Consider the following 18,051-nt stretch of genomic DNA (forward strand, 5'->3'; position numbering starts at 1 on the left):
AGAAGACATTATTAAAAGACCTCGTTTATTTTTTTAGAAATTTCTTTATGAGCATTTAATTAATTACTACCAAAAGTATGAATTTGTTGTGGTAGTTCAATAAAACGCCATAGGCGTCCACAGATGGCAAAAATCATCAAAATGAGGGGTCCAATTTGAGAATTTACGGTAGCAGTGGGGGCTTATTCGAGGGGGGCTTATTGACAATTTGTAGTTTTAGGGTGGGGGCTTATTCGAGTGGGGGGTTTCGAAGGGGGGGCAATTCGAGGATTTACGGTATGTAAAGGTCTCCCTCTATACAGTGGCATAGCCAGGGTGGGAAGATTGGAGGGGCAAAGAAGAGTGTAGCGATAGGGGGTTCCGAGAAATTGTTGTTGACCACACCCTCAAGAATTTGGGAAAGCACCCCATTTTGAAAATGCAGTTGATAAAAGCTATGGTTTTTTATAATGGTTTGCTGGTCAAACACAATAACAGTCATATGTAGCTCTTTGTGGCTGGCCTCATTCTACAACTGTCTATTTCCTTCACAATTCCTCCAACGTCTATATTGTTATACATTTAGTTTTGTCTGTCGTGCATCGTGTTTGTGGTTCGCTATTGTTAATGAGAATGTCTTTCGATGTTTGCGTCAGTCCATTTTGTTTTTCATCGCGCTATCTCTATTTTATTTGTTTCTACAATCCTTGCCAAAAATAACTGGAACATGCAAATGCAAATAAACAAAGCAAGTCTAAAACTACCTCACCAAAATATCACTGCCGCTTCAAAAATTTCGACCCCCTCCCCCGTACAATGTTGATTTATTTTCTCAATACTTTCATACAGCTTTCAGTGAAAAATTTTTTACTCTCAGGATCAAAACATCCCAATTGAACAACATTGTAATAGGGGGTAGGGGGGGATTTTTCAAAAAAAGCTTCAGCTTTGCGCAAGTGTTCCAACAATTTTGGCAAGGATTGTAGTCTATTTGCCGTTAATTTATGTCATTAGGGTTTTGTGTGCGTCACTCATATTGCTAAAAGCGTATTTTCTTTCAGTGCAAGTCCAGTCGAGTCGAAGTTGTCGTTCAACGAAGTTGTTGTTTTGCATTTGTTGGTTGTCACTACATTGCACTATCAGGGCCGGCGAAACGTATTTGAAAGTGGGGGGGGGGGGCAAATATGAAGGTCTTGAAAGGGCTTAGGTTAGGCCACCACCATGGTTGGCGGCAAGAAAATTTTAGGATTATTGTATTTTAGGGATGGCCAGAGACTGTATCTAAAATGGATTTTTACTGAAGGAAATTCCGAGGCAATATCTTTAAGCTTTGTTTAATCAATATGTACAAGTTCAACAAAAACAGGAGAACTATCAACTGAAATAAAAGCAAATTAAGCAATTTGTACACACGGGATATTGTTTTGTAACATCTGATCTTAAATTTTTCGGAAAAAAGGTGCTTTTAACAAAAATCAAAAATAGTTTTAATAGAATTTACAATTGCGTCTAGATTTTCTTTTTTAGTAGGAATGGATTATCGATACAATCAAGTGTTGAAGTTTTCTTGATTTTACTTTTTTAGAACAAATCTGCCCATTTTTTTTCATGTGCTCAAAAATTTTCTTTTCGTCAGTTTCTTTCCCTTCCGTATCGCTAGCAATTTCTCTTTCATTTTGCAATGTTCCTGAGAAATTTGTTGTTAACAAATAGACCTTGTGAGCCACGTTTACGCAATAGAAAAAACAAAACTCCGTCAATTTGTGCTGGCACCAAGTTATTCTGGATCAGGTTTCTCGATCTATTTCCTAAGCCAAGCTGTTTCTCGTTGTACAACTTAGACAATGACCGATTTCTTTGATCTTATTTCCCATATTCAAATTTATATATGTCTACTATGTTAAAGACATAGCAACCTCATAAAAAATACTATGGTAAAGACATAGTATTCTCATAAAAAAGATTCTCGTCATTGTTGTGTTACGATCGTTCCTGTGCAATAAATAGAAATATTCAAAATCCCCAAAACAAACCTACTTGAAATTTTCTCATGCCATTTTGGCCGCTGAACAAAAATCAGAAGATTGGCAAAGAAACAAAAAAAGGTAATCGTTCTCATAAATAGCAATTTGAAACACTCTAATAAATAATAATAATTTCTAATAGAGGCTAAAAATACTTTATACAAAAAATTTACAATTAAGTTAAAATCTCATCGATACTTCATTTCGAATTGTTTCAGGTGCAAAAACAGCTATGGACCGCAAGCGACTCCACCCTCCCCCTCCGGGGGGGATACACTCTCGTTAAGGCCTAACATGGGGGTCCAGTCGGTTTGAGGGTCTTACCAAATGGTCTAGTTTCGATAAATAACTCAACTGCTTTGTTTAGCTTTAATTGATTATAGATTTCGGTTCTTTTGCTACCATTTGAGGGTTATTGTGAAAAAATACTACCATTTGAGGGTAACTTTTTAAAATTTTAGCGTTGGCTCTCTTTGACTCTGACTGGACCCCCCTGTTAAAAGTTCAATCATCTTGAAGATGGCAGCCGTTTCCCAAAACCGTCCAAATCGGTGCGGTATATGCAATCATCCACGACTGCTAGTGCATTAAACCCTTACACCACTACTAAAAGATAGTTCTTTGATCCGGTGAATAGCATTCTGTTATTTTCAAAAATTGCACAAATAAAAATCTTAGCTTTTGAACACCTCGTCTTCAACTCACATTATCGAGCGGAGTCTGAAAACCGAAGTTCAACTATACAGGCGCTCACTATTGCTCATTCACCATCGAAGTTTGGCACAGTTAAAAAAGTATCCACATTTTCATCGCCATTTGCCATCGGCATCAAGCAATTTCTATACTGATTATCAAATTTTGCTATTTTGTGACTGCAATGAAGATGTTTTAACTGTATTTTTCAGATATTGCGAAAGGGTGATCTAGAATACTAAAAATATGGACAACGATTTGTTTTGTTGATGTGAATTTTTCAAAGTTGGTCGTTGAGCGATAAGTTTGTTCTTGCATTTAAGCAAAAAAGGCTGTTGATATCAGCAAGTTTTATGTAACACTACTAGGGAAACTTTACGAGCTTTACTTCGCCAAATGAAGAAAAAGTATTTCAAAAACGACTTTACAAAACCACCCCTTCTGATGTCGTGAAATGGAGAATGACTGAATTTTCGAGTACATGCAACCAGTCGTAGCCATAATTAAATCACAGCTTTAATCTGATGCATCACTTGGTGCTCTTCATGCTAGCAGAAACTGATATGGGCCTACTTTTCCCTCTCGCTCCACTCTTACTTTTTTTGTTCGACCATCCAATAGGTACCTCCCACACACTTCTTGGTATATGTACAAAATAAGTGAAAGTGAATGACCTTGAAATGCCCTGCGAGCTACGCTTGCATTTCAGGTCAAACATTCGTTGCAGATTTTCTTCCCTTCGCTTCAGCAACTCAGCTTTCCTCTTAGCCGCCTTGACAAGCATCATTTGTCTCCGTTCATTGGCAATTATCTCAGCCTCCTTCTGCCTTTCGAGCTCAGCTTGAAGCTTCAGATATTCCGCGCGCTTCAGTCGCTCCCGCTCATCTGCTATTCTTTTCTGCTCTTCCTCTTCTTGTAACCGTCTTTGATCTTCAACTTCTCGCATTTTCGCCTCTTGTACTTCTGCAACTCGTCGCAATTGCTCTCGATACTCGCGCTCCTCAATGAGACGTTCTAACTCTTCCTATAAAAATAAATTAACAATATAAAATGAAGAATCTTTCACTCGAAAGTACTTGCTTCTCATTATATTTCTTAGGCCCGAGATAAACTTGAAATTTTCTGCTGCAAAACAAATAGAAAATAACCTGTCTATGTCGAAAGTCTGACCAATAAAAATTTGAAAAACAGCCATCAGAGACAAATATTTTTTGCAAAGCTGATTGAAACAGAGGATTTTAAAAACACTTCACTTAAAAACGTTCATATTGCTATGGAAACAACAAAAACAGACCAAAAGCGTAGGCTTTTAGAAGCATCGTCATAGTAACAAAAATCAATCGCGGAAGGAAAGAAAAAGTTATGTCTAACAATTTGTAATGTTGTAAAGAAGTAGAAAGTAAATCAGTGAGGAGTAATCCTCCGTTTTAAATCACTTTTGTTAAAGTGGCACAAGGGAAAGGTTTTTGTTCAAGTACGGTTGAAGAAAAACGGATAGAAATAAAAACGGTTTGCAAACGGTTTAGTGGAAACGCGGCCTTGTCTCATAATATTGAACCGACTTATCAGTAGATCATTTTAACTTTTTATTGACAATGCTTGCTAAAAGTGTTGTCTTTGCTAAATGATTTAAACCGCTTTATGACCGTTATGACTTTTTTCTCTATTTCTGGAATTACTAATTTGTAAGCGGGGATTTGGGAGGTACCATCTCTACCTAGAAACTTATCAAAAAGGAAAAAATGAATTCAAAACCAGCACTCATGCTATTCTGCACGTACCTGTGCTTTTCTGATCCTTTCCTCTTCCCGTCTTCTCTCCTCTTCTTCCCTTTTCATTTCTTCCCATCGCTCTTTTTCAAGCAGCTGTTCCTCCTCCATCCGTTCTTGCTCCTTCAGTCTTTCCCGCTGTTCCTTTAATTCTATTGCTCTTCTTTCCTTTTCATGCTTCAGTCGTTCAGCCTCTTTTTCCTTTTCAGCTATCTCAGTCTCCTTTTGCCGTCGCTCTTCTCGCCGTTGCTCCACCTTTGGAAGAAGAAAATTGAATTGATTCAAGACAAAAACTGAAAATTATGGCATTCATAAAGTGATACTGTGCTTCAACACATTTCTTTTTTATTTCAAACGCTTAATACATCTATTTAAAGTAGATTTAAGGAAGTGAGGTTATATCTGGCTGCTTTGGTATTAAACGTCCTTTAATGAAAGGCTTCAGGTAAACCCTATCAAAATTATCCTGGTTTATACACAAACTAATTACTTGAAGCAAGCAAGTAGACCAAAGACTGTTACATTTCGTCAGTTTTTTTGGAAACACCTGTTGATTACATGGATCAATTGCTTGAGATTTTTCATATAATGTTCTTGCTTTTGATGATAACATAATACCGGGGATGTGGTACGACAACTAACAAGGATCTAAATTTCATTCCTGTCCCATCTCCTGCTTTCTGCGTTTCTCTTGGCATATGATAACATACCATACCATTTTCATGGGTGAAATTTCATGATTATGTAATCGAATGAAATAAGTTTACCCTGGGAATTTGGAGCTAAAACAATAGAACATCTTCCACAGTGATTACGTCATTACGTCATGTCAGCGTAACTAAGTATTTTGAGATATTCAGGGCCCTTGAGTATACTTAAACATCATTACTGTTAGCTTTAGTGGTTGTTTGGCATTATGCCTCCAGCATTAGAGTTCTGGTCCAAATATCCAAAATATAATGAATGGTACTGTTGTCTCTTTAGTCACTAACGTATTACTATGTTCTCTGCCGCTAATTTCAAATGCCTTGCTCGTAAAACCGTAATACGAAGATTAATATAACACGTACTTTATTGTGATATTGCATGAAAATTCATACTAACTACTACGACGATATCTTCCAAGACATCTACATACCAGTTGTCGTTTCTTCTCAGCGTCCGCAAGTCTCTTCGCTTCCCTCTCTTCTTTCGCCTTGATTTTCGCCTCTGCGAGATTCTTTCTTGCCTCTTCCTCCTTTATCTTCGCCAGTTCTTCTTCCTGTCTATATCTCTCCCTTTCCTCTTCAAGAAGCTTCTGTTTGGCTACTGCAGCCTCTCTTGCCTTCTGTTGTTCAACCTCCTTTTCATGCAACAGTTTCATTTGCTCCTCATACCTTAGTTTATCTTCGGGCTGTTCCTTTATCACGGTGGCTTTTTTGGAGGCCTTCTTGCCACGTTTTGTTCTAGACGGTGGATAAGCCCCTTTCTTTTCAGGGTCAACTTCCGAAACCTTCTTAACCTCGACGTTTTGAATGCGAACATTTTTAGAGGCAGCAGTTTCTTTCTGCTCTAACTGGTTCTCGAAAGTAATCTCCCTCTCAATGATGACCTCGGATTCGGTGTCTGGACTTGGTTTCATTGGGTTGTCTGATGGATTGGGTCGGCCTATCATCGTTTCAACTGTTTCCATCTTTTTGGGCAAATCTAATACAGGAGAGAGGTTCTTTGAATCTGTCCCCTTTTTGGAGATACTTCCTTGGCGTGATGCCATGCCACGCTTTTTCTTCGCTTTTCCAGCATTCCTTTTCAATGGTGCCGTTTCCCCTAACTTTTTCTAAAAGGTAAGAGCATTCTAAGCTTTACAAATTCTACGTCAATAGAGCAACTTTAAGCCTCAAGTATACTTTTAAAAAGGCAAAAACTACATATGGAAATAGCGATGTTAAGAATGTAACAGGTAGTCGAAACAGACCAAACTTGAGACCTTTTCCGCCGATTCGCAGACAAGATGAGATCTGTTTTTCATTACAAAAATGAACATTATTACCAAAACAACCAGTGCTATTACGATTTGCGACTTAAGGAGAATGAGTAACTGCCTGAATTTTCGGTGGCTACTACCTTTTCAAGGTCCAACAAAGCGGCGTGAAAGGGGTAAATTGGGGGTTGTTGCATTCTTGGACAAGTTGTATTGCTTGCACTAGATATCTATGGAAAAGCAAGAATCTTTGGACAGTGCCTTTTAAGGGTTTACGCAAGATCAATAAAATATCACAGATGCATCTTTTAGCTTTTTATACTCTTAATCCTTCCAAACATCGCACTTTCGGCGCCTTATTCGCCAGCACATTTTTGTTACACACCTTAAGTTTTGTGGTGTCCTCGGGAGGTTTGTTTTGCTGCAGCAGCAACTTCAAATCTTCCAGATTCTGGCTTTCTCTTTTGATTTCACCTTCACTAACACCATCTAGCCTCAAGGTCTCCTTCGAAGGCAGTTCCGTCTTGTTGACATTGTTTGTTGCAGGTTTCACCGCCGCCGTATCCAAATCGATGGTCCCGTTTTCTGGACTACTGTCCCCTGTTACCTTGAGATCAATTTTAAGTTCGACAGTTTGTTTATCTCGTTTTTCAGTTGTTTGCCTTTCAGGTTTTGATTCCCTCTTATAGCCTTCATCTTTTCTCTCTTTTGCTGGTTTCTGTGAGGGTTGCATCTCCTTTACTTCATGAGGATTCTGCTTTTTCATGACATTCAGGTCAACAACGCTTTTATCAACTTTCTGAAGACTCTCTTTGCTATCAGCAGTGTCCTTTGCACTGCATTGCAAAGATCGCTGTTTTCCGATCAATCCCTCTTCGTACGTCGGTTCTAAGCTGGCAATCTCCTTTACATTGGTATTATCCTTCAACACTTTCTTGTTGAAAGGACTGTGAAAATCAATCTCGCTTTTGTCAGCTAAACTGCTCTTCACCATCTGCCTTGCACCGAAAACGCTATTTTCTACGAATGCAAAACCTTGAGTTTTTGTTAGCTCTTTGCTAATCGGATCAGTCAATTTCTGCGAGTTTGGTTTCTTTTTAAAGCTTTTATCGACCACATCTTCTGGCAAAGCACTCTCCGCAAGTGCAAGGGGGTCGGTCTTGGTCAGGTTGCCAATTACAGTTTTGCTTTCGTTATCTTCGCTTTCTGTTTGACTATCAATCAGATCTTTACTTTCTTTGTTTAGCACTGGAACAAAGAGACATGTTGTAACGAACTAACAAAAACGCATTAATGTTTTACAATGTACAAAACTAAATTATTAATCATCAAAAGTAGCGTATTGATCTAAATATCATTAGCAACGGAGTAAACAGACAGTAGATTGTAATTTTAAGTAAATGAAAAACACAGAGGAGCTTTTTGGCAGCGTGTGTCGGTGATTTTCGTGGGTGAAAAAGTAAAGGAGAGAGAGAACAAGAGTACAGAAGATGATTGGTTAATAAAAAACGAAAAGAAATATCAATGAGCAACGAACCTTCTTTTGCAGACTGACATATCCAAACTGATGGTAACGAATTCTCTTGTGTTAGCGACTCAAAGCTACTGCCAGAATGAGTTGATAGAACTCTATGGGTTAATGGGTCGTTATCATTGATCTGCTTTAGATCGGGGATACTGTCCCTTACAGAAACAACCGTTCCACTATTTGAAATAAACGATGACTGCCTACGATGAATTCCCTGTCGTTGGGCATCTACTGCATTATGTGTAGATTTTCCTATCTGATTACCATCTCCATTTGTACAAACATCTTCCTTTACTGCCATCAGAATTTCAGAATAATTCTGCCTCTCTGTCTCGCCAACCAAAGTAGACGACTTGTTTCCTTGTGGTGACATAGCTTCATTATGAAATGGAAGTAGATTCTCCATCCCAGCCGATGAACTCGAAAATTTCTGCTCAGATTTTCCTGCACTTTGAGCATTGTAAGAATTTTCTATGCAAGTATCTTTTTTGTTGATATGATTATTCGGCTCACTATCGCAACTCAAAGGCTTTCCTGACGACGATCTTACATTTGACATTTCGCTCAGATCACAAATGTTTTTGGAACTGTCTAATGAACTCAAAAATTGATTTGGCAAAATTTCTTCGGGCGAAGCAGATGCATTTTTTCTAGAAGAACTAGCGCCTACACTGTTAGTTAGGCCAGAGTGGTGAATATCTCCTCCGACAAGATTACTATTTATGACTGCTGAAGAACCATCCAAGTTACCAAGTCCCTTTCTCTTAGTTACATCGCCTGTGCTTTTACTTTCAGCTGATAAATCTCTCTCCATCTCATACTCTGGTGTCTTTACTTCTGACTGCTCTGTTCCTGAAAATGACCCTTCCATCAGTAAATCACTAGACCCTTCTAACGAAAATGAGATCATTGGGTTCCATGATCCTTTGCGTAAACTTGGGCTGATGTAGCTGAAAAGAATTCTGTCGTCATCATTGTCTTCCTCAATGAAGGAGCCAAGAGAACCAATGAAACTGCCAGCAAGCCTCTTTTCTGAAACACTTTCATTTGAATCCGAATCTAGATCTGTGGTTTGCCCGGCCTCTGTTTGTGAAGACCGTTCTTTCATACCATCGGCATGAAGCGATGTTTCAGGCGTCTGATTATCCACATTTTGCATCGTTGTCTTCTCAGCCTCAACCTAAAACAATGAAAACCATTTGTACAATAACAACTTTTCGTATCTGCAAAAAGTTTGAAAACACATTTGCTTTCAGTGAGCAGTATACAGGGTTTCAGTTTCAAATTGACTGTTTCCTTTCTCTTACATTGTCCCACCACATTACATTGTAATAACATTCCACTTTCTAGCACATTCTAAATACAAAATTGAAGCTCAAGCACATAAATTCAAAATTAAAAAAGATAGCAGCCTTTTAAAACCACTCAAAAGACAATTTCTAAAGATTCTTCAAAATATATTCTCAAAAGGACAGGCTTCATGGAAAAATTACTGAAACAAGAAAAAAAGAAAGATGATACCAAATTACGGTCATGCTACTTTGAACTGCTTCTAAATGTTCAGAATTTTTATGAGGAGAATGGTTTCGCAAAACCATGGCGTATTTACAAATACTTTTCAATAATTCCATATATTAATTTCTGAAATGCCAAAAGACTTCTTTTCCAAGAGATATGGCTGAAGTAGGCCTAGTTTTACAAATTGGATCAGACAGATAGAAAGAGTATCAAGAAGTATCGGATGACTTATTGAAAATATCTTGATGTGACCTAGGTGATTTTTTCCATACAATGAAACGTTAGAAGAGGACGATTGTCGGAAAAGTGAGAGGGTTGTTTATTTTTCGTGTGAATTCCTTTCGCTCCCTGTTCCTCACATCAAATTTTGTAGCAATATAATTAAATTCAATGTCGAAAACATACATAGTCTGTCAAACTACTCTGGCTTATTACTGATTACGTGATTTCTTAGAGTAAAAATGTTTTCTTGGAAAACACTTCATTGACTGATTCTAAATATAGCTACATGAAAAGCAAACACGCGAAGTGGGGATATCCTAGTTAAGCACAGGGAAATAGGTGAAGACTTGGGGAATTACGATGGCTGTTTCATTGCTGTGATCCAGGGACATTAAATTCGTAACTGAACCTCTTTTTATTCCCTCATTGCAATTTTCCCGTTTCTTGTAGCCCTGCTGTTCTCACATTGTTATCAGCAAGTTGGCATTATCTTCCACAAGCAACAACTACAATGCGCAAAAGAACACAAACAAAAAGTAACCCGCCATCAGTTCTGCTCAAAAGCTGCATTCTGCCAAACTCATCGATTACAAATAAAATATTAAACATCCCCAAAACAGCTTTTCTCAGTCTTGGTAGATGATAAGCCAAAATTCTTTATAAGATCATATTGCAAGACTACAAAGAATTGAGAAAAGATCCACCTACAGTCTTCGCGAAAAATAGCTGAGACATTTAAACGAAAAAGGAATTCGCAAGCTATATCATTATATTATACGTGCTGGTGACCTAAACCACCTTTCCCCCCGGGGTTATTGGTTAAGATGGTTAAAGAAACAGTAGGGATTACTGCATTGGTTACCAAGCCAATCATAACATTGATTTGAGGGGAAGGGGGCAGATGATTTGTAAGTAGCTTCTTTTCTTGCAAGTGTCTCAATCTTTTTTGCCAAGATTGTAGCAAAGCTAGCTACTCAAAATAGAATTTGTGCAAGGAGATGAAACTAAAGGAACAGAAGGTCCTCACCTTATCACCTGCCATGGTTTTAGAGTTTAAGAATTGAAAATCATCCATCCCATAGTTGACAGGCAAGTTTAGGCTAAATTTGTCTGCTGATTTGACCTCAATCAGTCGTGTGAATTCCTCAGAGGTAAGAGATATTGCCGATGGTGTGACTCCAAGGACTGCAAGAAATTTAATCTCATTACAAATTGCTTGACATACGGATGAAAATAAGACACACTGTTTCTTTGTCAATTATGTACATATTTTACTCTCTTACTCCAAAGGCTTTAAACGGTCAAGGTCGCATATACTCGAAAACGTTTTCAAATAAAAGCATTTTTATGTTTTTACTTAGCGTTTACAATAAAACGGTAAATCTGAGATCGAATACGTAAAAATTTAAAAACTTCTTCCAGGGTGGAACATTCCGAAATGGGAAAAGATTTGAAAATGCATCGCATCCATGTGGACACAAAGCTTTTCATTTAATTTCATCAAGGTTAAAAAGCAACCTTTCGCAAATGTATCAGTGAAGACATGGCTGAAAGGGCTCGCTCTTTTATTGGGCCCGGATCTAGACAAAACACACAACAAACTACATTTCGATATAACAGCAAGGTTATTTTATTTTATCTTGTAAAAGCCAAGTTCTGATCTTTTCTGGAAAGTTCATAAACCAAATGATGATTTATGTTTAACTTTCGCTCTAAGTATAGTCTATGAAATGTGGAAACCGTTTTACTTTGTTTGAAGAAAAAACGGAAAATCCTTGAAAGTGCTAGAAGTGTAACAAAACCTAAATGCCGTGTACGTGCTTTTGAAACTGCTCGAATACCACTGGGCTCCTTGACGATAGATTCAGGAGCAATTCAGCAAGAGTAAATCCACAAAACCCACGTTTAAGTGCTTTTACGTCTCAAACTTTTCAGCATCTCAAAACGTAGATATACAAAATATGACAAATATGTATGTATCTCTCAATGTTAGTTGGAAATCTTATCAGCTTTCAATCTGAATCGCACAGTGGGAAAAAAGAAGCTTTCGTTTTCAAAATCAACTCTATACCAGTGTGAAAACACTCGATATGTTCAATATCTTGATAATATCCATGCGTTTGCAGTTAAAAAGAATAATAGCTGAGGATTTGGTATTGGCAAACGTTCTGATTATATCATCAAAAACCAATTGTTTGCAAACAGCATGCGATGAGGCAAGAGATAATAACGTTGTAACGAGGAAATCTTTTCAGCTGCTCAGAATAAATTCTTGTGCTTTTTATTGCAATGATCAACAAGAAACCTGAAAATAATTTTATCAGACTCAAGGAGGACAAATGCATAAAAATCTTGTGATTCTTATTTACAATCAGTGAATTCATCATCTCTTTAAGCTGTGACAAAAACGTTCATTTTGATTTAACATAAAATAACAAATTGAGATACTTTTTGAGATACTATTTTAAGAAAATGTTGTTCAAGCCTAATTCTTCTGTAATAAGCATATTGAGTCCAACACAGCAGTGAAAAAATTAGGTATCCGATTGCTCCAAATAGCAGCCGTTTTCTAGGAACTTCGCAGATTTTCCATTTATATAGATGCTTAAAATATAAACCTAAATAAAAAAGGCCAGGGAGACGATCTTCGGTTGAAATCGATTTCATTATTTGCAATGTCTTTCGGTATCAGCTGATCATTGTTATTGGCTGAAACATAATATGGACACCATTCTTCATCCATTGAATTAGTTCAGTATATAAATATCACTTTTGCTTCGGTCATACAAAATGTTTTTTACTGTAAGTAGATTCCACGCTGCAAAACACAACATCTGCTGCCAAATATTCTTCAAAAACAAGCAAAAGCTATTTGACAATCTGCATAATTAACTGTAAGTCCCATTTTTCGTGTAGCCTGACTGCATCAAGCAACATATTTTTAACATTCAACCTTGATTTCTTGGATATTAATTAAAAATTAAGCATTACAAATGAAATCATACCTCGCGTTTCTCTAACTTGCTTTGGACTTGTCGGGTGTAACTTTGCATTCTTTAAATCACCGACACGAGGCGATCTGACGTAATCCGTTCTCGAAAATGCGCTGCTCTGACGGGATCGAGGCAATGCCGAATGGCCCCTAATAGCGCTGGATTCCTGATCGAACATAAACGGAAGAATATTACTGGTTCCATTGCCTGGTGGGCTTGTTACTTCCCATCTCTCATCTTTGTAATAAGCAGCACTTTCATAGTTAGAAAAAGCCTTAAGTTGGTTTTCATTAAAGTTTTGTATCAAACGCTTTACAGAAGATGGTATCGCTTGGTTATTGTTGTTGTCGTTGTTGTCGTTGTTGTCGTTGCTGTTGTTGGAGTAGCCGCGGATACTGTAAAGAAACTCTCTTTTAAAGTGTTTCAGATGCGGTACAGTTGTCATAGCACTGTGGGCTCCTCTAGGTGAATTGTCTAAACAATCCTGCTCATTTTTGCCGCCATCAAACTTGCTGCTAATCATGAAATACTCTTTCGTTGGCGTCTCCTCGCTGTCATGCCTGGTTGTAATCTTTCTTTCTAGCCTTGGCGAGCGTAGCTTTCCTCTCACACGCATGACGTCATTTGCAGGCAAAGCTAGGCGCTCAAAGTCTTCTTTTCCGGCACACTTTGGTTCCTTTTCTTCTGAATGAGTTCTATTGTCTTCTGCTGATGATCTGCTAGTAGTGGAATAAGATAAACACATATTTGAATTCTAATACAATAAGATCAACTCAAAATAGCAACAATTATACATGTAACACCATGCCTATATCACGTTCAGGGGGAATATCTTAGAATTCTGATTCTCTCAGATCGCCGAAAAATGCTCTTTTGCAAGCAGTTTTTGATAAGAAAACTTTACTCTTGAAACAGACAGTTTCCAGAAAAAATTACAGTTTCACGGCTAGAAGCCAAAGGGGGTCATCAAACGTTTCAGTAGGAAGGCCAATGCATAACTTGACAAAGTAGGTAAAACGAGAGGAATTTACCGTTTTGCTTGAAGTTTTCTTCCTAACAAACCGTTGAAATCAAATAAAAATAACACTTAAATTTCATTATTAAGAAATTTTGAGGAAGGACAAAATTTCATCCCGAAGAAGGTTGAAGCGTTTTTTTAACTCTGAAAACGGATATCCAAAGATATTGGAGAAATTTGACCGCTAAATTTGTGCCTTTCTTCACTTCTGAAAGCAAAACCAAATATGCAGCAAAACCAGATTGAAGGATCTTCGTCACTGCATGCCTTACAAGCGGATTTGCATTCCTTGAGTGGCTGTTTGCTTGGCTTCAAGCAGAGATATAGTAAAAAGGGTTACGAACAAATATTTTGGTTTTTAATATTGAAGTTATAAATTTCTCCAATTAATGAGAGGATCGTGAGATATCTAAAAAGTGTAATTAAATAAAGGTAAAGAGAAATGATGGGAAAAAAATTTGATAATATAGAAAGACAAAAATGCACCAAGAAATGCATGGCAATATCAAAGAAATAAGAGGTGCTAAAACGAGAGCAAAAGGTAGTGTATGTATTAAGAATAAAGAAAGGAAGATGATCTTTAATGAAAATGACATCAAGAAAGATGGCAGGAATATGTAGCGGAACTATTTGATGATGACAGGGATAAAACATATAACATCATAATCAACGGAGAGCTGACAATTTAGAGGCGGAGATATCAGATGCCATAAATACATGAAAACGGGAAAATCCTCTTGTGCTGATAAAGTCAACACAGGGGTGCTTAAAGTCTTAGATACGATCACGAACTAAAGGACGAACACCAAATTACTTGCTAGCTTCTGCAACTAGGTATATAAAGTCACAACAATACCTGGAGATATGAATGCACAAAAAGTTAAAGGCCATCACATGCAAAAAGTTTAGAACTATCAGCCTTATGAGCCACATTTTGAAACTTAAATTACGAGTTATACTGAAGAGAGAAAAAACCACAAATAGAGAGAGAAGTAAGCGATGTGCAGAGCGATTGTATGAAGGGAAAAGGAACCTGTGAAGGGATATTCAATATGGTAGCTATGTGCGAGATAACTTGCAATGAACAAAAATATAAGCATGCATTTTTAGACTATGAGAAAGCATTTGATAGAGTGAACAACCAGATGATGATTGAAAACCATAAAAAGGTTGGAATACCAAAGAAGGGATATCAAGTTCATAAGAATTGTGTAATGGACCCAAAAATCTTTTGTGAGACTAGAAAATAAACTGTCTGATGAAGGGATGATGAAACGAAGAGTGAGACATGGCTGCGTTCTGTCTCCTGCTCTTTCTGACCTGACTTTGTTAGTATCAAAAGTAACGCTGAGCGCCAAATTTTATATAACTGTTGACAACGGCGCAATTAAACTAGTAGATTCATTTGTGTATGTAGGCCAATTATTAACAGAGAATGTTTAATGTGAAAAAGAAGTCTTATGTTGTATATCTATAGCCCGAGGTGCCTTTAATAAAACAAAGTCAACATAAACAAATAAGAAAATCAATCTTGAAACAAGAAAAAGAATTCTGAAATGCTGTGTATGGAGCATCCTATATTTTGGAGAAGAGACATGAACTGTTACAACATAACTTGAGAAACGTCTTGAAGCGTTCGAGAAATGTCGAAATTGTCATGGACAGAGAATGTAACAAATGAGGAAATGCTAAAAAAATAAATGAACATTGAACAGTAAAATAAAACGAACATTGATCAGTATCTCGAGGGCAAGAAAATTAAGATATTTTGGGCATTTGATAAGGCTAAATAACATATACAAAACATTGTTAGAAGAACACATTGATAGACAGGGAGGCAGAGGTAGCCCCAGGATGAGTTGGTATGACAACATCAAGGAGTGGACTTTGATGCAACAGGAACAAGCAATATGAATGGACAAAGAAACGTGGAGGGCTACAGTGTCATCCAACGTTGAAAGATAAGGAACAGAAAGAAAATAGAGAGGAACGGAATTCCGTTTTATTTTCTTGATAAACGAAAATAATCTCAATTTAACTGCATTGCTGTGACAGGCACCGCGGACTGTTGAGAAAAGTCAGGGGCCTAAAAAGGTGGAGGGGGCTAAAACCGTATAAAAAGAGGCTTTCCTGGTAGTTTATTACTCAATATTTGGCATTTTTGCAAGTCACTCAATTTGGATGGTGGGGCAAAGTCTTGATATTGTGATTGTCCCAGTAAAACCAAGTGGTTGCAAACAATGCTGTATGCTTCCTAAAGGCTTATCTAGCAAGCTGGTCAAACACAAAATGAGAACAACAATTGCATAAAAAATTTTGCTTGGATGCAATAGAGTGACAAATATTGTTGGTTGCTAATTAAGGCAGTTCTCCAGAAAAATGACTTTGAAGATTTTGAAGCTCACTTGCAAGGGTGAAATTACAAGATTTGCAACTTTCTGTTTTGCCCAATAAAATTATTAATAATTTGCACGTCCAGGGCATATCAGATTGTGCACATCCCGGTTTTTGCTTTCTTTCCTCTTCCCTTCATCAAATTATTAAATCTTTCTCTTCTTTGCATTCCCCTTTTTTGTAGCTATTGCTGCTTTTAACTTTATTTCAGATCAAGTTAGCAATATTAAATGAAGTTGGGGCCTTAAGAGAATGGAATGCTATTTATATCAGAGTTGTTATCTATGAGGTCCTTAGCAACTAGTAATTGTATTTGATTGAGAAAGTTATCATTATTATATCAAATGCCATTCAAATAATTAAAATTAGATCTGTGGTTTCTTGTAGTTGAATAAAAGTTTTATTAAACTGGATTGAATCAAACAACAACAACAAAAATGATAGGAACATACCCTCCAGCAGTTCCAATCACACTTGGTACCATTGATGCTTGCATAACAGATTGGTCAGTTTCATCTTCTTTTGGCACAGTGGTCTTCGCCTGAGTTTTCTCTTTATCCCATCTCTTGGCAACATCTTCCACACGTTGTTTATAACCAAATGATTTGTAATGATACTTTGCCTGATATCCAAACCGGAACAGCCTTTTATTGGCTGATGCATACAAGTTCTTTTCCTGCAATTAAAATACAGTCATCAGTGCAGGGATGAGAGCTACAAGGAAATATATTACAGTTCTTCTTTTCATTATTGAAATATAATAAAGATTGATAAAAATGTTTAGTAGTATGATAAATTTCTTAATCAAAACAGGCACTAGTTGATTAGGCTCATGAAACAGCTTTTTGAGCTTAAGGCCCAGATTGATTGAACATGCATACAGAAAATTTGATTACAAAGGAGATAATCATCTTGTTGTTGGCAACTGAATATTATCATTCTACAATCCTTGCCAAAAGTCTTGGTACACCAAGCTAAAATTTCGCATAAATTCAGTAGCATCCCCCTCTCCCCCTTGAAACAATGTTGAATAACAACAGTTTCAAAGCTTGAAATTCGTCCAATGTCAGTTTATCAGCTAGGGTAAGTAATAGTCTTTTCAGCCAACATTGTTTTTGGGGGGAGGGGGGATATATCTGTATCTTACAGCCGGAAACCTTTATTTCTTCAAAATCTTTCATTGGTCACAGGGTGTTCCAAGGACTTTTGTCAAGGATTGTCTGACAAATATTTTTGAAGCAGTGCATTTGAGATCAAGCAATTAGTTCCAATCTGAGGTTTTCCATGCCGCTGATTTCAGTGGTGGTGTTTTTTTTTCAATATCTAGTCCACTTCATAACATAATTGTCTATCTACTCTAAAAATATTGGTTTCATACGTAAAATAAAGCAAAATTAGAAATTATTTGTATTCTGAAAATTTGTTGCATCTACCTAAAGAAGGGAGGTCACTTTTTGAAACCGAGGCCAATTTGGTTGACGGTTGAGGGAGTAAAAGTTGAAATTCTTTAATTATGATTACATATGTCTTCAGATAGTCAAAATGGCTAACTCCAGTAGCAACGCAGATCCTCAAAAAATTGGGGGCAGAGACGTAAGAAAAGTTTATCTGATAACATACAGTAGCGCTAACACTGAAGTTTATGATAGAGAAAAATTCTCTGATATGATCGTGAAATGTTTTGAGGCAGTAACGACAGCAAAAATTTCCCAATGGGCATGTTGCATGGAGCAGCACAAAGTAAACGGCTACCATTTCCACATGTGCATTTTGTTGGACAAATTACAGAGATGGCTAAAAGTGAAAAATTATGTCCAACAAAAGTATGGTATTGTCATTAATTTTTCTGGTCACACAGGCTATCATACAGCATTCAATTATGTTGTCAAGGAGGATAGTAGTTTCATTACCAGCAGCAATCACCCTGAAACTGTTTCTTCTCCAAAAACGAGC

The 18,051-nt window shown here is 37.2% G+C and overlaps 1 protein-coding gene across 2 annotated transcripts in view; it reads right to left on the reverse strand.

Moving 5' to 3' along the window:
- Nucleotides 1-959: 959 nt before the first annotated feature.
- The window catches only part of LOC135696309 (uncharacterized), an 86,475-nt gene continuing 69,383 nt past the window's right edge, over nt 960-18,051 (reverse strand). Inside the window, exons 3-10 of one of the 2 annotated variants that reach the window (XM_065215677.2) lie at nt 16,551-16,774; nt 12,699-13,402; nt 10,721-10,878; nt 7,963-9,133; nt 6,811-7,673; nt 5,604-6,281; nt 4,478-4,720; nt 960-3,720 (exon numbers count right to left, since the gene is read on the reverse strand). In XM_065215677.2, coding sequence (XP_065071749.2) covers nt 3,226-3,720; nt 4,478-4,720; nt 5,604-6,281; nt 6,811-7,673; nt 7,963-9,133; nt 10,721-10,878; nt 12,699-13,402; nt 16,551-16,774 — 4,536 coding nt within the window. In that variant the 3' untranslated portion in view covers nt 960-3,225. Of the gene's footprint in view, nt 3,721-4,477; nt 4,721-5,603; nt 6,282-6,810; nt 7,674-7,962; nt 9,134-10,720; nt 10,879-12,698; nt 13,406-16,550; nt 16,775-18,051 lie in introns of both variants that reach the window. The other variant, XM_065215667.2, reaches the window with a different exon arrangement.

The sequence above is a fragment of the Rhopilema esculentum genome, chromosome 17 (genome assembly GCF_057945365.1).
Source record: "Rhopilema esculentum isolate cy_ngs chromosome 17, ASM5794536v1, whole genome shotgun sequence".
Classification (NCBI taxonomy): domain Eukaryota; kingdom Metazoa; phylum Cnidaria; class Scyphozoa; order Rhizostomeae; family Rhizostomatidae; genus Rhopilema; species Rhopilema esculentum.